A 22,016-nucleotide genomic window follows, 5' to 3' on the forward strand; every position below is an offset into this window, starting at 1 on the left:
ATCTCCTGCTGCCTTGGTCGGCGATTTTTAATTGCTTTTTGCAATATTGGTTTTGTCCCGTAGCAATTCGGGCCCCACAATAATAATAAAAAAGGGACTGCTAGTTTGCAATAGTAGGGGTTAGAATTTGGGAAGCTGGTCCGTTATAGAGCAGCACACACCCCCCCCCCAAATCGGGCTAAATTTAAAATGAACCTAGAACCAATGTAGTGGTCGATTTTTGAACGGCTCCTTAAGCTGTGATTTTGGGCAATGGGTTGTCCTTTAGTATATACGGTAGATCACAGGCAACCGGAAAGGACGAGATCTCTCAGCTGATCTCTCAAGAAGAGGGAGTCCAAAAACTCTTTCGCCAAGTTCCCATAACTCTTCATTAACAACATTAACATGGGGATCTAATTATTCAGGTTGGATATAAATAGGGCATGTTGATATGTAATGGGTTTTTTGTTGTTGATAACTTTACAGTTATAAGCATGGGTGTAGGCAGGATTATTGTTATTGGGGGGCAGGACTTTGTTGGGGGGCCAGAAGTTTTGTTAGGGGGCCAGAACTGTCGTGATTGGTCAGTACGTTAAGTATTTCTATTGTTTTACTTGATCTAGGGGGGCAGCTGCCCCTTCCTGCCCCCCCCTTGGCTATGCCCATGGTTATAAGTAATTTCGCTGTCAGTCCTGTTCACCATGTTCACCAGTGGCTCTAAGTGCACAAACAGTAGTGAAAATGGGTGGCATTTTTGATGCTTAGCTGTTAATAGTCTAGGGAACAGGATCTATTCCCCCCCCCCCCCGGTAATAATTCAGACAGTGTAGGTTGATGGAAAGCTTGTTGTGGAAATTGTTACTTGGGAGAAGAATTTTGGTTGACCACCATTTGGATCTCGCGAGTTCAAAAATTATATTGGTAGTGTTTAGAGGAGGAATTATAACAACCAAGTTATCTGCAGTGTTGAATGTGATAAGGTGGTAGATATAGTGATGCAGGCACCAGTGACATGCTTTGAGGTGGCTCTGAATTTACGGTATTTCAGCACACAGTATTTTTCATATCCTAGTTCCTATCTGAAACTCAGCTTTGATACTTTAAAACTGTGTGTATAAAAGGACCTACAGTGCCAAGGCTGTGATCTTTTACTGAGTTACAAGTATGCAAGGAACTTGCCAACTGGACACCAGACTAAGGGCGCATGCTTTGAGTAATGGAGATTTTCATGCTGACAGATGCAGTTATAAGCATGATTATATAAGCTTAGTAGCATATAGCCTTGTACCGAATTTATTGCAGAATCTGAATTTTCATCTTTAAGTATATCCTGGCTTGTGAACAGACCAAGACTTGGTCTGAGCCAGCATGACATAAAACTCAGAAAATAGCAGTGCTTGCTGTGTAAAAAGGCATCTTCCCAGCAATAGTAATCTGTATTTCTGAGCACAGGAAAAAAAAAATTTCCATCTGCAAGAAGAAGTGAGAAACCAACATACATGTGGCAGTGAAAAACAAAGGAGGTCTAGTCAGAGTATATAAGCATGGGATTCATATGGCCAGTCTTTACGAATCTGTGTTTTCCAAACTCTGGCTGGATAAAATTCTCAATGAGAAAAAAAGCAAGAAAAAAAGGCAAACAAAAATTATGCAAATTAGCAATATTTATTCAGAATTTGATTTTTTTTTTCAAAGATTACACCAAGAATAGATTTGTTTACAAACATACAGATTCTCTATTCTTTGGATTAATTATACAAAAGAAGCTAAAATCACATGCTTTTCACACACACTTAAATACTGCTACATATCATTACACAGTAGCTTTAAATGTATAATTTCTAAATAATCATCTTTAATATTATAAAATGATTACAAGAACAAATCACACATACCTATAAATACATACACAAAACGTTAAAATATTGTCTGAATCATTTGAGTATTACAAGAATACAAACTAAGTGTTAACATCGTTCTGAGAACAGACTTAGGTAGGGCAAAGCACATAAATGAGTGATAATTGTTAAAACTGCTGTCACTAGATGAAATCCTTGAGTTACAACTGTAAGATTTCACATGATGAGTTTTATATGTTTAGCTGCCATTTATCCTGCAGTACTGACATAATTACTGTATTCAGAAAGCGCTGTAACTGAACTGAAAAGGAATGTTGGCCTATTTGAGTTTTTCATTGGTAAGAAAAATATTAAGCAACATACTTCTCAATTATATTAGGAGGACAAATCTCATGTAAGAATCTGATTTGAAACGTACCAAGTTAACTCACTGTATACCCAAGTCAAACTGCTAAATCTGAAAATCTTGCAAAAGCAACCTTTTCAGGATACTTAAAAGTGACAGAGTTTCTGGATGGATATGGAAATAGATCAGGATCTGCAAGTAGATCTCTTGACTAATTGCAGTATATCTGCTTTTCAATAGTAATAACGCCAACATAAAAGACTTTTCACTCTTTCAAAATTGGACTGTCAAGAATAAGAAAGCTTTAGAGGAAACTGGGCATAGAATTTTCTGTGAAAAAAAAACAGTGAATTCAGTTCTGGTACTGAGAACGAATTATGGGGCTGAGCATGTGTTCAAGGTGCCCTGTTCCTTAATTCTAGGTGTACATTTCTCAAACTAGCCCCATTCCAAACGATCACTGTATCTTGTATCTGGCTGTGGTTTAAGGATCTTGATATTCTAGTAAAAACAAAGTACAGTACATCTCACAAGTCTGGATTCTGCCTTCCTGTGGTGTACATGATATTATGTAAAACAGAATGTACTAGACTTGCCAAGGAGGCAAGTCTCTAGAAGGCACTCATCTCAAATTCTGGGTGCAATATTTTTAAAGAAGCAGATTGAAACAATGCCGTTTTTCTAAGGATTAGATTGCAATAATAAAATCAAAGTTATTTCCCGGTCTGCTAGTTTTAGAGAAATGGAAGCACAGGTAGAAAACTCACTTCTTTCAAAACAAAATCCTTAACAAATGTTTCATTTCAATATCAAAATTGTTAACACCCATTCCTTCACTACTTCTTTCATGCAACTGGTAGTGTTAATATACAATCTTGGGCAAGTTTTAAAAATTGCAGCAAGCACAACTCAGTGACCAAATATGAATACATTTCACTTTTTGAAACCACTGTGAATATTTATTGAGCTCACCAAATGCAAATAGATATCTTCATTTTGCATGCAGATAACATTTTCCTATGTTTTTGAATTGCTCTTGAAGTAAGTTTGTTTACAAGAGTCCAAGAAATGTTGCTGAACAGGTATCTTTTGCAAGATATATGATTCTATGTTATATGTTCAGCAACTGTTTTCTCACAAGGGGCTATAGCTAAAACTAAGGCTGCAATCCTATACCTACTTAGCTAGGAGTAAGCCCCATTGAACTCAGTGACCTATCTGCGTAGACACATATAGGCTTACACTGTAAATCTATTTTGTCAAGTAAATAAATTGCTCACTTTTAAAAAAGCATTATTGCCTAAATATATATTGCAATTTTAACTATATGTGTTAACTGTTTACTGATAATTGTCTGTATCAAGTTTAATCAACTGAAAAAGACCTCTAAAATGGTAAAAAAAAACCACCAACAACTCTAAACCAACAACTTCAAGATGAAATCCAATATATATCTGGGGTGGTGCTTTACAACCATAAAAAGCTGAGTGTATTTACAAAGCAGGCACGACTTTATACATGCAATTCAGAAGGAATTGTAAACACAAATATTATATATGTACAGCATTAAAAAAAACACCTAGAGCTTCATTAGGTCATAGTTAATCGCCATCTTTCCTGATAATGACTGTACAGTTATTCACCACATGAGTACAAAAGCAAAGTGTAGTATATTCCAAGTGTTGTCTGGCAATGGTTCTTATTCATAGGAATGAGAACTTTTGGTTTGCCAAATCTCATTCTTTTCCACAAATATTTTCTTTCTTAGGACACTTGGATATAAATCAGTAACTTTCTACTTGTTATCACTGGATTAGATGTATATTTGATTTCAATTAGAAAATGAAATGTGATTCCTGAGATCGCTTTATCATGTAAAATATTCTGCTTTCATTGTTTTATCATATTTTCACCAGTTTTAGGAAGGTACTCAAATAAGCAAACTCAGAATAGACCTATTGAAATTAACGGACCTAACTTAGTCATGTTCATTAATTACAATGTGTCCACTTGGAGTTGAATACCCCACTTAGTATTTTACTTCTGCATATCAAAAGCCAAAATACTAGTGCAAGCTGTGTTGAGAAAGAAAAAGTCAAAGCAAATGTATTTTCTCCCAGGAATGGGATATGCACCCAGATTGCATGACTGAGGAGGTAGAATCTGCAGGCTTGATGAGGCTACAAAAATACAATTAAACTACTGAGGTTTACAGATGACTTGTGTGCCCATTCCACAAATGAATGTGGTTTAATCAGAACTAGGCAGTGGTTGGCCTTATTGTGTCCACAACTGGATCACAACCAGGATCAGGTTTAAGGCACAGTAAACACAGATTGAGGATCAAGGCTGCAGCTAGTATAGTAAGGCTGTAATCCCTTAAATGAGAAGTCACCCCCTTTTGCTTCTTGGGACTGAACAAACATGCAGAGCAGTGCTTTTCTTTTAGAAAAAAAAGGTGCCAGTACTCACCATGAAGTTGTTACAGTAAGTGCCACACTTTTAAATAGTGCTTTTCTTCTAGAAAAAAAAAAGGTGCCGGTACTGCGTACCCTTGTGTAACCCCAGAAAAAAGGCACCGATGCAGAGTATCAGGTTGCCTGGAGGCTAAGCTATTTGGCAGCATCAAAGCACAGACCAGAGGCTAGTCAAAAAAGAGGGACCCAGCACAGTACAACAAAGGTGAACTTAGGTGAGTTAAAGTGAAATAATATATTCCATAAAGATTCATGCTGAAGGATGCAAATCACTGTAAAACATCCAGCTATTTCCCTCTTAATCAATTTTTCCATGTGAATTCCACTTAAGTAGACTCTAAGGAGGGAGGGTGAGCATGCAAGTAAATTAGGATAGAATAAACTATATATAAAGTTTGTAAAGAAGGTTAATTTCCTTCATAAAGCAAAGATTATCCTGACATATGCCAAATTACAAGCAGATGCATAAGTACCATTTTCAAATAGTTAAAAGCAGTTTGATTTATTTGCAACTACAGATTTTTTAAACTAGCATGATTAAAGTGTCTCAAATAATTGATGTTACACAGATGATTTGCAGTGCAATCCTATACATGTACTGTATATTCAAAAGAAATGGGGCCTTTTCCCAGATAAATGTGTTTAAACTTGAAGTTCTAAGGTTGCAGTGACTGTGGTGTTACCCAAAGTCAAAAGAAATCAGCAAAGGAAAAATGCAGACATCATAGTCTGTGCATAGCCCAATATCAATGGGAGCCAAGCTTAATGTTGGCTTCAAAAGAGTAGCCATGAAAAAAATTGGTATCATCTAGTAAATTGTCTAATATCTGCTACTTGTGAACTACTTCTTTAAAATGTATACCTATTCAAAAGAATAATGGCATGAGGATCCACTTCATCCTTTTTTCTTTATAGAAACATACAAAGTGATATACACTTTATGCATTAATTTTTATGTCACTTTTTGAAGAAGAAATATTGATCAGAGAAATGCAATCTTTGGTTATGATACAGTATTGCTCATTCATACAGCTAATATTGAATACTCACTATATCAGATGCTTCATCTAGAAAATAGTAGTAGCACAATTTACTCAAAGATAGAAGCACAGGCAATGATACCACTATGTAGTTGCTTCTATAGTCAGAACATGAAAGACTCAACAGAGTCATATCATATGAGAAAGCACTCAGTGGATCATTTGAGCCATATCTTTTCTTGAAAACAAAAATTGGTTCAAAAACCACCTAACAAAACAGATCTGTTAAATAAGAGATACTAAGGCCACAAAACTCAAGACTTACTGCTCAATAATTGCATTCATTGGAATGTGCCAGATTAAGTAGTTGTAAGGACCATTGTTTCATTCACTGCTTCACAATCTACTTTTACATAAAACTATAATGTCAATTTAAGAAAGAATAAACCTTGCAGTCCCATAAAGCTAGTATACGTTGGATGGACAATGTAAAATGGAAATGCATAAAATAGAGAGGGTATGGATTGGCTTACATAAGCATCATATGCAGTGTCCTAAAACGAATAGTATTCAGAGCAACGTAAACACTGTAAGTACAAACTTTGACATATATTAGAGTTAGGAAACTTGTCAAAGTAAGGCTCAGGAAACTGACATAAAAGTACAAATTAAAATTACAGTTTAATATGGCATAATGGACTTTTCTTGTATTAGACATGTTTGCATAATTAATTTTGTCAGCTCTGTGTAGCTGCGTCAGTTATTTATCATTTGCAGCAAATTAATATTGTGCTGTGTATATCATAGGCCACTGATCATTAACAAAATACAGCATAAATTAAGTGCAGTGACAATTACATGTTCACTTACTAATTCAGTGATCAGGTATAACAGAGTTCTTCCATGGAGACATGAATAAGTATAACAGGTTTACTTATGCTGTATAAGGAGTGCTACAGTAAAATATAGTAACTCAGATAATGATTCATAGCACAAGGTGTGGATCTCTGCCAAATTTTCAAGAATAGCTGCATTGCCTGCCCTATTCCATTAAAAAAATAAAACTAAGACAACCTGGTATTAATCAACAGGTTTTTTTTTACTTATTAGTTCTAAAGGTATTATCATAATCAATCAAGAACTCCCTACCCCTAAGATCTATTGACTTGCTATCTGAGAACAGTAAACAATACTGAACCTGAGCACAAATTTAATCTTAATCAGAGAAAATCTTCATAGGCTCTACAGAACATTTCTAGTGGGTACTTGTGATTTGAGCTCAGATAGCCTTCAAGTGGGAATTCTGAACACTCAAGGGAGAATCAATAGCTTTTCAGACTTGGTGTAGAAGCAAGTTTTAAAGCAATTCCATGATTATATTCAAATAACCATGTGTGATTTGTGTGTGCTTTCCTCACTAAATGTCCCTGTGCATATAGTGCTTACTGATGAGGGGTCTATCGTGTTACCAAAGGCCAATACAATATTTTGAAGTTATTTAGATCTTCAGACAGAATTCCAATTCCAACGCCCACATACTTGCAACAGTAAAGTTGTTAACAGTGCTTACCACAAATAAGGTATGAAAATATGCAGATAATGCTTCATATAAAATAGGGATGAATACTTCCAAAGGCACTGCTATACACTCAAAATCCAAGGTGTTTTGTTTTACAGATAACATAGAAGTGAACACGATCTAATTACTAATATAAATTGATACAGTTTTCAAACCAGAACATGTTAGGACAGAGCAATCCTAACTGTGGCCAGGGTACAGCAGGGTGGAACAGAGCAGAAGAGTCACTGCGACATCTGCACTTGGGCTGGCAAGGGGGAGAAAGCAGGGATAGTAGTTTCCAACATTCTTGTTCCATTAGCTCCATGTCCATGTAGCTGAGAAGCCCAAATCAGGCTCCTTGCCATGAAATGGATCTGCTTTGGATTTAGCAGATCCATTGCTGGCCCTGTTCCGTCCTGCCCATTTTGGATTCTTATGGCAGTCACTGCCTGTGTTAGTGTTGCTCTGTTGCACTTTCAGTGGGCACAATGGGGGACATTGTGGCAGCAGAGCCCGGTGCCAGCTGATCCCAATAGAGGGAGCCCATCTTTTACCCCACCAGCAGTACAGATCAAGGGTTAGGATTGCTCTGGGAAAAATTACTGAATTGTGGTTATTGAAATCATTTAACAATTACATTCGGAATCACTTTCAAAATTTTAAAAGCAAAAAGTACAATCTTGTATCTTTCCAGATGATACTTTGGAAAAGGCAGCTTTCAAACCCTGATTGTAATATGCCACTTATTTGTATTTACAGACTCTCCTCTTTTTTAGAGTTTAAAGTGCTTTTCATTGTATCTGTGAATAGTCACACAGCCATGGTATGAGACTGGCCTGGGCATTGCTGCTACTCCTGTGATGATGCTGGTGGCAGGATCATAACAAAGAATGGTATCTGTAGCTTCTCCATTTTCTCGCCTCCCACCAAGGATGTAGATTTTGCCATTACACACAGACATGCCACAGTTTTCCTGTTCATCAAATACATGAAGAAAATTGATAATTAAAACATTTACAGCTGTGATTATTAGCATGTTATGCTCAACCTGATACACCCTAAAATAGATGTGCTAGGCTACTATTTCCTTACCTCATCCTGATGCACCCTAAAATACAGTAGATGTGCTAGGCTACAATAAACTATTTCCTCAGTTTGGGCTTCGATTTGGCAGCACAATAATTTTGTAGCATTTTGTTAATCTTGGCCCAATAGTTGAACATCTGTGGTGGAGTCTATCCTTGCCAACTGTGCTGGGAAAAGGCTAGATAAGTATCAAGTAAGTGATAAGTTTAAGAAAATGGATGCACAGTACTATATAAGAAAAGGGGAATGATGGAATGATGGGAAGAGGAAAACAAAATTAAGATAGACAACTGGCAGCAAATGAGGAAATATGCTGAAACATTTGAAAAGGAGTACAAGCAGAAGAGCTGTGAGTTGTCTTAAGTACTAGGTAGAATAACACTTTGGAAAGAATGGAAAACTACAAAACAACAGACAACAATGATATTGGATACTACACAAAACAGATGAGAGGCAAATCAGGAATAAAAATATAGGATAAGCAAAGGAAGGTACCCCTCAGAGTGAGCTTGCTTATGGGTTTTATAAATGTGGTGGCAAAAGTATTGTAGCAAAATGATAAACCGTTTTCTAGCAGCAGGGTTTGTGTGATTCTACTAAGTGTTAGGCATTCTGTTGTAGGCCAGAGCTTTCCAAACTGTTGCAATGTTAGTGTGTTGGCTGCAGTGTGTGTGTGTTTGTGTGGGGCAAGTGCTCCCCATGCTGCTCCTAGGACCGGAAAGGAGTTAGTTTAACCTCTGGTTAGCTAGTAAAACTGAATTACTGTGTCACGATATGATGCATGTCTAAAAAGTGTTTCACCAACATGAAAAGTTTGGAAAGCTCTACTGTATGCAATGAGCCATTCATCAGATTCAGACCAAGAAACATTAGCATCAGCCTGTTTGATTGCTTCTTAGGGTATAGGGAGTCCAAGGTGAATTTTTGACTGACAAGTATTAAGTAGCACCTAAAATAGCATGCGCATTGTTGTCTAAAGTGAAATCATGGTATTGTGTAAAGGAGTATCCTGACCCATAGCTGTACTGGTGTGGTCTGTCAGTGAATTCCACCCATTATTCTGTTCTAAAATTCTGTACATTTACATGTTCATTTCTCACTAGTTCAATATGGCTTAAACTAGTTCACTTCCAGAAGACCTGTTTATTCAGCTTTCATCTTGATATGTTTCCCCATCACTTTCCTTATTGCACTTTCACCACATTTGGGGGGAGGGGGGAAAAGGTTTGTTGCAAAAAACCCATCTAATTGTGCAACCTGGTATAGGAGTGAATCCACTCCAAAATAGCAACAGTATGAAAACATCCCCAGTTTAATTTCATTTGGGGACTGCTTGAACCGTTTTCAAATACTGTATTGTTAGATGCTTTGAAGAAACCTTTTCACAAGGCTGGGGACCGGGGGAGAAAGTTAGCTTTTGTCAGCCTCATTAGATGTGCTTTTATCTGGATCTAACACAATGTGTTTAGAATTTTGATAAATACAATGTACAAAGGAGCAACTTTGCTAGTTCTTTGTTGTTACCTGTCGACTGAATGTATTCTGCACATGCATCCAATAATCTTCAACTGGATCATAACAATAAATTGCCTTTGTGAGCCCTCCCGCAACATAGATGAGATTGTTTAGTGATACAGCTGTTATACATCTCTTTGCAATGGGGATTGTTGCACGGAGTAGCCAAGAATTAGTATCAGGATCGTAAGACTGAACCTGAAAAGTAACAAACACATTTTACTTTCAAAGCTCCTGTAGTCTAACTTGATATGGTTTCAGCTTCCCCAAGTTGTTAATACTGATTGAATGATATCTTTAAATGGCTGAGCAAGTCAACTGTGTAATTGCAAATTATTAAAGAACTTTTCATGCCAACCCAATTAGCAAGTGAGACTCTATAAGGACTTCATGTCATGGGACAAAACATTAGTAATGAAACTGTTTTATATAATAATTCCTTCCAATAGTAAAATTCTGTTGCTCCATGCCAATCACTTTGAAGACAAGCCAGGGCAACCCACAAACAAAAGTGAGGTTTCACCATTCCTGGGGAAATATGAAATATTAAAATTACCCCATTGCAAAGCGTCATAAACTTCCCTAACACAATAAGAAAGGCAGAGGACTCAGCACTCATGCATACCTCATGCCACTTATTGACCATTTGTTTTTTGTCAGCCTATCCTGTGCCAGTTCAGATACTCTCCTCTAAGCTTGGATGAAAGGCAATGAAACCCCCTCCAGAGATGCCAAGCAAGGCAGGGCACTAAAATAACTTTGGTGGTCTTGTGCCTATTGGTTTGGCAGTAAAATCAGGCTACCCACAAACAATGTAGCAATTTCTGCAAACCTAGGGAACTTAATAGGTATTATTATTTAACACATTACAGAAAAAGAGAAGATAACCTCCACGCCAAACAGCCTGATAAGGACAGCATACTATGAGCTGCCTTGTCTCCAGGAACAATGGAAATACTGGCAGTGGGTGGTGGTTCAAACCCCTAGCTTACACAAGCTTGGATCGTGGGGATTAGGGTTGTTGGAATACATATTATAAAGCAAGGTTTTAGGAGATGGGGAATGAAAAACCACATTCCTTCCCACTACAAAGCAATAAAATGCTCAGGAAAGGGAAGCCCACTCTGCAAACTGAATGCCTGAGCTCTATATAGCACAGCATGGAAAGGCTTTAGGAGGGTGGATAAATATTAACCCCCTGCCCCCACAAGTATCTATTTTCCTTTTATGTCTCCTGAAGGCTCCCCACCCAAAACACAGAACAGAACTATGAGGCTCCTGTTTCAGGTTTACTCGAGCCTAGAACAGGAGTTGGGAATATCTTGCAACATGTTATTGTAGGTTCTCGCTGGTTTTCAATTACTAGTAATTTTTATATATTATTCATTTTGAATGTTACTAAAATAGAGAAAAGAAAGTGAATACAATTACCCAACCTTATCAGAGCATGTGTTGTCATCAGGACCTCCGCCTATCACAAACAGTTTGCCCACGCAGCTGGTAACTGCTGGAGAACTCACTGCTTCTTTAAGAGATGCTACCTCTGTCCATCGATTGGAAAATGAGTCATAACATTCTACGCTGCTCAGTCGGCTTTGTCCGTCGTATCCTCCAACCACATATACCTTTAAAAGTAAAGAGAGAATGTTGCCAGAATATGCTTACTGCCTGGCTACTTTAGCAAACCTAAGTGTGGCATTACACAAAGCCTCAATGTTTTCATTTGTGACCCGTTGAGTTGTTTTTTTGTATTTTAGGACCGACCCCTCCCCCCCTGCAGTTTAAGAAAAGGGAGTTAATGCAGTTACAAATCACACGCACCAAAAAGCATGGGTATTGGAAATTAAGGCTCCTTCCTTAATTTCCACACTATGTGCACTGTAAAGATAATATACAGTCTCACATACTGTTCATGCTTACAACTGAGGCTTCCTAAACAAACTATTTTCTTTGGCCATTTTCTTTAATTATGTTTTTTTACTGGCAAAATGTGTAGTTCTATATAGTACAGACTGAAAATCACAACTGAGGTGACATCCATTTCAATTTTAAAAGTGGTGCAATTAATTGAGAGAATGCAGTCTGATTTCTAGATATTTGTTGTTCATTTCAACCATGTTATTAGATAATAACAAATATCTCTTACTTTACCAAGAAGAACAGCCATCTTATGACGCCATCTCCCTTTATTTAGAGAGGCAACTCTGATCCAAATGTTAAGCTGAGAATTATAAATCCACACATCACGGCTGTTGATTCTTCCACCTCATTTGAAAGAAAAGAAAAGACAGGAATTTGGTTGTTATTAAACAAAGGGTTTGCACCATTGTGCCCAGTTGTGGACAATGCCATATAATAATAAAAGTACATTTCTGAAAATAAAGTTCACAACAATCCAATATATAAAAACACTTCATAGAATTCTTTTCCACTAAGCAATTAAAGCAATACCTCTTTTCACTAATGTACTTTTTTCTGGAGTAGTTTACACTTTGGGTGCTGTGTCTGTTTACCTAGCTGGGGAAATCTTGTGCTCAATGGTAAAGTGCATTTCACATATAACTTAGCTGTGGTGATGTAAGTCGCCTCTTCGAATGCTATCCAAAAGTGGGTGCCTAAGTAATTTGTGCATTCACTTTTCAGTGCTTCTGACAATATGCAAAAGTAGCACTAAGTCCACTTCTCCATTTCCCACAAGACTTCCATAAACTGATGATAATAGTATTCTCGTCACAGTGCTTTTGTGTGTAATATAAGTTGTTTACCTGAAACGAGAATATCATTCCTCAAAGCACAAACTGCATACTCAGACTTTGTAAATTCTGGTAATTTAGCCAGTGATTTCCACTCTCCTGTCATGGGGTCGTAACATTCTGTATAGGGCAAATTAAATCCCCCAACTCTTTCGCAGCCTCCAACAACAACTATGACTTCAGAATAGCCAGTTGACCTAGAAACAGAAAAAACAAAGTAGTTTATTGAAAAACCTAATAAATAAACCAGAATCTGAAAGTTACAATATCTGGAAGTTAACCGGGGGTGGGATTTGAAGAAAACATGAAAAATAAAAGTCAGTTTATCTGTCCTTAATTTATTGAAAGTAGTAAATACTTTTTTTGTATTCTTAGAACATTTTTTTAAAAATTTCCTAAATAAATAAATAAATCCACAAGTTTACTAAAACAAAGTCTTGTGGTACCTTAAAGAGTAACAAATCCACTAGGTACTAGCTTTAATGGACCAGAGTTCACATGAAGCAGGAAAAGTTATCCCTAGCCTATAGGAATGTACTATAGAAATTCCGACATGCTTAAAAAGCTGCAATTCAAAGCCAATTATTTGGAGAGAAGCCCCACTGGACTTAATTCTGAGTAGGCATAAGATGCTGCCTTGCACTGACTCAGACCAGTCTATCTAATTTAGTACAGTGGAACTTTGGTTCTTGTATGGCTTAGTTGATGAACAAATTGGCTCCCAAATGCCGAAAACCCGGAAGTAAGTGTTCCGGTGTTCAAACGTTTTTTGGAAGCTGAACGTCTGATATGGCTTCCGCTTGAGTGCAGGAAGTTCCTGCAGCCAAACGGAAACTGCACCTTGGTTTTCAGGAGTTGAATGGACTTCTGGAACTGATTAAGTTCGAGAACCAAGGTTCCACTACTATCTGCACTGAATGGCAGCAGCATTCCAGGGTTTCAGGCAGGCGTCTCTTCCAGCCCTACCTGGCGACTGGACCCAGGACCTTCTAAATACAAAGCAGATGTTCTACCATTGAGCCTTCCCCCAAATCCCAACATGGTTTTTTCAGTAAAAAAACAACTAGCCTTCAGAAACATTCAAGACATAACAACTGAAGTAACTGAAATATAAAGCACTAAAATGTGTTTAACATTTTTTGCGTGGTAGTGATGTACTCCCTCCCGCACATTCTGTCTCATATTGTTCCTTAATTTTTCAGCACAAAGAAGCCTAATGATAAAAAGCAAATCACATCTTTATTGAGGTGATACAAAATACACTATGTTAACTGGTCAATTGGTTAAATGTTTTTTAATAGACTGAATGTTTCAAACAAAAGCTATCACTATAATGAATAATTTATTCAGGAATGTAACAACAACAAAAATCAACCCAGCCCTCTCACCTCCGTGGCCGAGTTCTTGGGGACATCATTTCGTTTCCAAGTACGTGGTACCGTCTTGCTTCGTGCAGCAGCTGATAGCAGTCAGGAGAGTTTTGGATCAACTGGTCCACTTCCACTGTCTGAACAAAGTAGTTGGGGTGTAACAAGGGCAATCTCACATGTGTGAGAATTTCCTGTAGCACTGAGCGTCTGAGATCAACAGCCCGATAAACCCAGCGCATAACGGCTTCAAAAACCATTTCTTCTTTACCAATTACCAGTTCATCACTGCAAATATAATCAATGAGTTCATCTTTTCCAAGTTCAAGAAATTCTTCATGCTGGGCCACATCCTCAAAATTCTGCAGTGCAAAATTTCTGCATTTGGTAAATAGTGTTTTCAGTGAATGTGTATCGGCAAAACGCTGGATTCCTAGGCAGTTGCAAGGATCCAGTTGCTCTTCCAGGAACTTAGCGCAAGCATCACGCAGAACACTTATCTGGAAGAGACTTGATGTTTCAAAGAGGTACTGTACATTATCTGTTGTGATTTTAACCTTGCCTGTATACACATATTGTAAAAAACAATCCATAGCTTCCGCAAAAATTCCATTGATTTCTACCAACATCTCCCTGCTTTCTCGGTGATCGTTGCAAAACATAGCTCGGAAGTAGCTGCTGCATGCTGAAAGAACAGCTCGATGACAAGGAAATTCCCTGCCTTCAACACAGATTATTACATCTGTGAACAAGCGGCTGTCGCGAAATTCATTGAAGATTTGCAGTATGCTTTCTGCATGGGATGAGCCAGAAGAGAAGTCAAAGAACTCGTGGCCTGATAAAGACTTTGGGTCCATTTCAAAAACTTTACGCTTCGTGACCGGGGATTCCTGAGCTCGGCTCTCCCCTCTGTTCAATCTGCGTCCCAACATTATTAGTACCATTGTTATATCAACTCTTTATAATATCATGGAGAAAATACTGATGAGTGTCGTCTTTTGGGTGCTAAAGATAAAAAACAATTTCAAAGTATTAGTTCAAATTGCAAATGCCATCAATTACATTATGACAGTAGCCAGGTTTGGTTCTCTAAACATCCGGCTCCAAGATGTCATGCATACAACGTCACACACACTGCATAGACATTTGAATGCGCTTATGAGTGAAGTGCCGCCCATATACCAGCTATGCTCATGTTCCATACTGAACTTTTCAGTTCTATACCATGAACGATCTTGAAGGAGAAAGAGGCTAAAGCTTCACCAACCACTACGCTTGCTGACTGCAACCTCATTCCCACAACCATCAAAGCATAAAGTCAAGAGAAAGAGCACTCATAACCCACCAAGGGAGGTTAGGAATCATTTTGAAGAGCATCTGCACATTTTGTTTCAAAGCTTTCTAGGAGGGTCAGAGACTGTTTTTAAAATGTAAGCTTAGAATCTGGGGCCCCTATTGGCTGAATAATCAATATCCTGGGAGAACATAATGCAATAAAGATGCTTGGGGCCCCAGAGAAAACCCCAGCACACCTGAAAAACCCGTTAAGCTGCTTGACTGGCCAAGTTACTTGAATACCTCACCTGGGGCTTTGGATAACCTCCTACAACATACCATGGGTCCAGTCTCTTCCCCTTCACCCACCAGGAACTAAATGAACACAGACCCAGTGTAAGATACAGAATCAGTGGAGGAGTGCTTGCTTGGCTGCAAGTAGACTTGACCATAACTCTAGTTGGGAACATGGATCTAGTTGGGAGGATGAGGCAACAGGTGTATCTTGTAGTTCAGCTAGTGTACGGCAAAGGGAGGATTTGGCTGTATTTGTATAAACCCTTTCGGTCCCTGAAAACATCTCCATCTCTCTTGGGCAGCCTTAGCTTTTGTCTACAGTCAAAACTTTGCTTAAAAAATAAAGGATGGTATTCAACTAACTGGTTCTATCAGTGCAACAATTTACACTTGTACAACCGAATCCCTCCCTGAATATATTAGTTATGCATGCATGAATTATCTCACACAAATCAACGGACTGAATTTACCAGGTGTGTTTCCAATCTCTAGAGGCATATGACTCCTGCAGAGAGAACCAACTCACTTCAGTCTTGTCCACTTTAGATAAATATACATGTTCCTAGCATTTAAGCCGTCTCTTTAATTTAAATAGCACTTACAGTTTCATTGCTTTTGCTCAATCACACCCATATTTAATTTTAAGTCATCTTAAAACCATTTGATTGTTATTCTAGACATTAAATGTTTAATATGTGATTCAGAGACTCAATAGTTAAGCCATTATAGCAATAAATATATTTGTACAGCATTTTAGAACAAAGTGCCTCACATCTACTATATCAATAATCTTTACAACAACCTGGAGGAAGTGCATAGATGGTTTTGGGTGGGGTCATACTCCCCCTGAAGCAGTAGGTTCACAGTTTGGAGTATTCTTAGATATACAGGTAGCTGTAGCATCTAGGAGTATATTTTTATTTAGTTCTTCAGTCGTACTTTCTTCTGGATAAGCGGAGTCTGGCCCTAGCTAAGTTTGTTTCCGAGCTACTTAGTTCCAAGTTGGATTTCTGTAATGCATTTTCTTTGGAAATAACTTTGAAGACAGTTTGGAAACTCCAATTGGGGCAAAATGTGGTTGCCAGATTCCCCTGGAGTCAGTAGACTGGAGTATATACAGTACACCTACCAGTTTTGCTGGTTGCCAATTTGTCTCCAGCCTCAATTTAAGGTACAGTGGTGCCTCGCTAGACGAAAAGAATTCGTTCTGCGATTCTCTTTGTCTAGCGGTTTTTTCGTCTTGCGAAGCAAGCCCATTGACAGTTTAGCAGATTAGCGCTACAGCTGTCAAGCAGCTTCCAGCGATCAGCTGATAAGCGGCTTAGCGGCTTAAGAAAAAGGCGAAAAAAGCGAAAAAAACCCGCGGGGGGGATGCAAGATTTTTTTCGTCTTGTGAAGCAACCCCATAGGGAAATTCGTTTTACGAAGCACCTCCAAAACGGAAAACCCTTTCGTCTAGCGGGTTTTTCGTCTTGCGAGGCGTTCGTCTTGCGGAGCACCACTGTATTTGTTTTTCTCATTAAATCCCAAGTGTCTGGGGCCTAGGGTATTTTTGGGAATCATCTTCTCCCATGTGAACCTCTCCAGGAACTTTATTCTGTCTCTGTGACTGTTCCTTCTGTCCTCCCATCAACAGACATGCAGCAGGTGGCGATGAGAAATATGGCCTCTTTTGCTAAGGCACCCAAATTTAGGATGACCTCCCAAGAGAGGCACATGTACATGTACATGTCCTCTTCATCTATTTTTTGGCAGACTTTGAAAACCATATAGTTCCAGACCGCCTTAGTATAGGGCCACTTTTAAATGTACTTTTATTCTACTCCTGCTTTTAAATATTCCTGGCTGTTTTACAGTATTTTAGGTTATTAATAAGTTGGGTTTTTTTTAACGTGACTGTATCTGCCTTTTGTATACTGCACTTTGATACTGGTGTTCCTGCTGGGGACCACTTTGCATATAGGTGCCAACACTGGAGGCTGTCTGATTGGCAGTGACTCATGATGGGGGTCAATTCAGAAGTGGTTCCTTGTTTGTGGAATGCCCCCTCTGGGTAGGTATGTCTCCCTTCCTCATTACTGACTTTTAGGAGGAAGTTAAAAATATTCTTGTTTACCCAGTCATTTACTGGCTGATAGCACTGTTCCCAACAACCCTGAGATCACTGTAGAATGATCTGACGTGTTTTTAAGGTATTTTTTAAAGTTGTTTTGTTGTGATGTATTTGCTGCCCTGGAGAAAGGGTGAGATAGAGAGTAAATAATAAAATAAGATCAGTAATATAGGTAAGTATGATTATTCTCATATTACAGATGGAGGGCTCTGGAGAGAGCATTCAGGTCTTCCTTGCAGGTTTCCCATAAGCATCTGGCAGACCACTGTGAGAGCAGAAAAGTGAACTAGATGGCCTGACCTAGCAGGGCTGTTCTTATGCCTTTTAGTGAAAAGAATGGTTCACCTAAGGCCATCAAAATGATTCCATGGCTAAAGTAAGGTTTTAAGTCATGGTTCGCAGTTCAGTCTTTTTACTATCTCCTTAGCTCTTTGTAAATACAGTGTAAATACAGCTTGACCTTTCCTGACAACAGTTCTGAGTAGGTGAGGCTGCACTTATGCAGTTATAAAAAATTTCTTATAATTAACCTGAGATCAGGTAAAATAGCAGAAACAGGACACTGATATTGACTTCCTTAAGACCCAATATGTAGACCCAACTGTATTTCCTTGTGTTCACCTAATGTTACCTATGTATCTCCCTCACTTCACCATATTCCACTCCATATGTGCCTCACCACCCCAGGGCTGAAATCTGAGAATGTAAATACTACCAGGAAATCTTAACGTTCCATAAAATGTTCTCTTTGGACAGATACGATCAACTAAGAATTCTGCTTAACTCACCAGTGAAATGCAAATCAATGTCAACATTATGATGCTACTCATTAGCCAGTTGCAAATGTTCACCTCGTTTCCATTCCAGATAATTCCTTTAAAACATTTTTTTTTAAATAAGACAGCAGAGCCAAAGTACCTGACAAATAGTGCCTGACAACATTTTCCTCTTTCCTTTCCAGATCATCTCGAAATTACACAAGTCTCCTTCCACTCTTTACAAGGAGGGGGGGTGGGCGGGCTGTGTTTTGTTTGCTCTGTAAAAAGAAATGGCACTATGGCTAATACTCGTCATTCTTCTGGGATTTCGTTATTTCCCATTCTACTGAGGAGAGGTATGCTTTGCTGCGAGACCCGCTTTGGGAATCCTGCATCAACGGGCCCTATGAAGAACATGTAAACAGCCCAGAAGTAACTGAGCGGGAGGAAAGATGTTCATTTGACTTAAGTCACATTCGAAGTGTGTTATGTGAGAAATAAAACTCTTCGGGTAAAAGCAGGCGCGTGACTGAAAGGCAGGCGTCACTTCAAAGCACTTGAGGCAAAATAACGGCCTTCTCGCGTCAACCTGAAGTAAGCGTCCGGTTCGAGCCGTTATACAAGCGGCCTCGGCTCGAACCCGAGCAACGCCTCGGCCCCGCGCGCGCACACGAGCACATCCTCCAGTTCACCTTCACCCTGAACAGCCCTGGAGGCAAGTCCCGCCCCCCGCCTTTTATATGTCCAATTAGAGAGCGCGACTCCCTCAGCGCTGCCCCCGCCTTTCTCTCCTCCAGCTGTCCCGAAGAAGGGAGCGGAGAACCAACCATAACGCGCTAGGGGGTGGTCACCCGGTCCCTATTATATTTTGGGCCTCAGACGACTCCGCCTCCCGACGCTTCTTCGCGGTTCGGGTCCTAAGCCAAAGCGTCGGAGCGGCATTTCCACTTCCTCACAAAGGCCTGCGTGTTCCAACAGCTCCTTGCGAGGCCTCTCTCCCCCCTCCTGAAAAAGTGGTCTGGTCCAGAGGAACTGGCAGCCAACGCAGCCTCTTCGCCAAGTACCTCAAGGGCGGGGGGAGCTCCCGCTACTAGGATTCACCCCAATGGGAATATGATGCGCCAGCGAAGACGGGAGTGCACGAAGCAGCCTATTCCCATAAGCATAAAACAGCCACCAAATTTAGACCAGAGTGACTGTCCATATCAAAATTCAGGAACATTGAAGAGATGGGGGGGGGGTGAGAGGAGGAGGAATGGAACACTTTCCAGATGCTCGCGAGATTGATCCAGATCTGTCAACATTCTCTGACCAATCCAGCTTTCTAGTGCCGGCCTGAAACACAAATGCCTGGCCAATCTACGGAGTAGATGTCCAACTGGGTGGACTGTTTAGAGGAGAGAGGAAAAAAGTAGGGAGGAGAGGAAAAATTCTTTATCGAGTTCCACTCGAAATCCTTGGGTGCCGAAGCACGAAACCTTCCTTAATATAACAAGAGGCCTGGCAACTTTACAGTTCGAAATCAAGAAGCTGCAGTATTGCTCCCCCTCGCCCAACGGCAGTGCAAATCCGGAATTTACGTGTCCTTAAGTACCGACCTAGGAAAGAGGCGAGCTCTCCCCCCACCCCTCCGCCAGGCGCCACGCACATTGTTTTCCACCTCCAGCTGAACTCTACTTCCTTTCTCTGCGCACGAACAAGGCGCTCGACAGTACTAACGGCGTTGTGCTTCGCTGCGTGTTCAATACTAGCCAGGAGGATAAAGAAGGAAATTGCGCCAGGGCAAATGATATCTGCCCTGCCTACATAACAACGGCTGGGCATTGAAATATCAACGGGATTTTCTCTCCCTTGCGAATCTGACACAACTGATCCCCAAACAGAACACCATAGCAGAATCCGACGCAATTTAATCTTCGCTGAAATTAATTTCATACGAAGTTTCCTAGAAAAGCCGGACTGGGGTGGGGTGAAAAGATAAATGTTAAGGGAGGACATATTTTCTGTTTGTAATTATTACTGTAAGGGGAGTTACCACGAGCCCTGCATTCGAACCCATTACGATTGTAGGTATATTATTATGGTTGTGCACCTCTTGATGCTCCTTTTCGAATGGAAATAACTCCTGCGCCGGCCACCGGACCCCAATTATACTTTTGGCCTCCTGCAACTTAGCCGCTGAGTTTAGCCAAGCCATTTACCTGTCAATCACAGTTTTCTGCCGATCAGAAGGAGCCGCGCAACAGCTCCGGGTCTCCTCCGCTCTCGCGCTCTCTCTTTTTGTCTGCTTCAAGTTCGAGCTCAACTCAAAACAAAGGAGACCCCGAAACATGTGACCTCCCAGAGCCAAAACACATGATGTCACGGATATGCCGGCCAATGAGAGGCGGGCCGGCTGCAAACGTTCTTGGGAGATGTAGTTCACGGTTTGCGATGCAATGCCGCGTTGCACCAGAGGGGCAGAGCTGAGCACTTTCTTCATCTTTCCTTCAGTACTAGGTCTGCATTTGCTCTTGTGAATTTGTTTTATACTGCTTAGCTAAGACCTGGGAGACCAGGGTTCAAATCCCCAGTCATACATGAAGCTCACTTGGGTGGCCTTAGTCACTGTCTTAGCCTAATCTGTCTCGCAAGGTTGTTTTGAGGATAAGATAAGGAGAACCATGTACACCACATTGAGCGCCTTGAAGGAAAGCTAGGCAAGAAATGCAAATAAAATGGTAAACTGCCTGAGATGCCATGGCAGAAAGGGGGTAAACAAATGTATGAATAACCCTGCACCCTGGATGGAACCAGGTTGTAACACTTTCAAAACAAAAAATGTGAAAGAGAAGAATATGAACAAATGGTCCAGGATACAGAGCCTGTGTTATGCACCATACATTTAAAGCACATGAATCCTGGGGACTGTAGTTTGCTAAGGGTGCTGGGAACTGTAGCGCTGTGAGGGGTAAATGACAGTTCCCAGAATTCATTATTCAACATTTCCAGAAAAACTTGCCCAGTTGATTCATATAGGCAATACCAAATTGTGGCAGTTGTTACTAGTCAAGGTAGTAGTTTATATCACAAATTAACCTTTGTGTGTGTGTGTGTGTGTGTGTGTGTGTGTGTGTGTGGTCCATTTGAATTATGGAGAATTTTATAGCCAGTGCTACTAATAAGAGTGGCTCCTCCAGATGACTTGTTTAGAGAGCATTTATTCTTATTTGCCTGCATAAAAGCTTATGCGGAGGTTAGACTATGCTCAATCTTTATTAATGCTTTGTTCTGATTTGTTGGTGGGGAGGTTATACGGCAATGAACATTCATCCTGATTGGCTTGTGGGTTGTATATGTGTCTTCCTGTTAAACATTCATTCATTCATTCCATGCATGTACTTCCCTGTCACTTTCCTAACCACAAAGTGGCTTTCTTGCACATTTTAATTGCACAAACCTAATTTTTGGTTATGTGCTTCAGTCCTTCCCACAAAATATTGACAGTTTGGAGGGGACCTTTGTCAGTCCTGTTTACTAAAGGTGTGGCTTGACAAAATGCCATCTAAAGTTACTCCTAAAACAGCAAGTGAAAGACAAGGGACAAAGCGTTGGTGGGATCTAGGGTAAATATAATTTTAAAAATGGAAACAAAAGAAGCATATGGA

At 39.8% G+C, this 22,016-nt stretch overlaps 1 protein-coding gene across 3 annotated transcripts; it reads right to left on the reverse strand.

Annotated features, from left to right (window-relative positions):
* Nucleotides 1-1,628: 1,628 nt before the first annotated feature.
* On the reverse strand, nucleotides 1,629-20,727 carry KLHL24 (kelch like family member 24). Of its 3 annotated transcripts, none has more exons than XM_083741652.1 (7): nucleotides 20,571-20,727; nucleotides 13,948-14,931; nucleotides 12,572-12,756; nucleotides 11,953-12,071; nucleotides 11,243-11,431; nucleotides 9,816-10,004; nucleotides 1,629-8,178 (listed from the first exon to the last, which is right to left on the reverse strand). In XM_083741652.1, the coding sequence occupies exons 2-7, from the start codon at nucleotides 14,868-14,870 to the stop codon at nucleotides 7,978-7,980; spliced, it is 1,806 nt and encodes a 601-aa protein (XP_083597778.1). In that variant the 5' UTR covers nucleotides 14,871-14,931; nucleotides 20,571-20,727; the 3' UTR covers nucleotides 1,629-7,977. The 3 variants fall into 3 exon arrangements, with proteins under 3 accessions (XP_083597778.1, XP_083597779.1, XP_083597780.1); XM_083741653.1 differs by lacking the exon at nucleotides 20,571-20,727 and adding an exon at nucleotides 18,544-19,075; XM_083741654.1 differs by lacking the exon at nucleotides 20,571-20,727 and adding an exon at nucleotides 18,530-19,053.
* Between the last annotated feature and the right edge of the window lie 1,289 nt (nucleotides 20,728-22,016).

The sequence above is a fragment of the Podarcis gaigeae genome (assembly GCF_964106915.1).
Source record: "Podarcis gaigeae genome assembly, chromosome: 5".
NCBI lineage: Eukaryota > Metazoa > Chordata > Lepidosauria > Squamata > Lacertidae > Podarcis > Podarcis gaigeae.

Coding starts and splice junctions, on each gene's coding strand:
- KLHL24 (XM_083741652.1), bottom strand. CDS start 14,870: ATGGTACTAATAATGTTGGGACGCAGATTGAACAGAGGGGAGAGCCGA. Junction 12,757..13,947: donor CCAAGAACTCGGCCACGGAG/GTGAGAGGGCTG, acceptor TTCTGTTTCTAG/GTCAACTGGCTATTCTGAAG. Junction 8,179..9,815: donor AGAATACATTCAGTCGACAG/GTAACAACAAAG, acceptor TTTGATGAACAG/GAAAACTGTGGCATGTCTGT.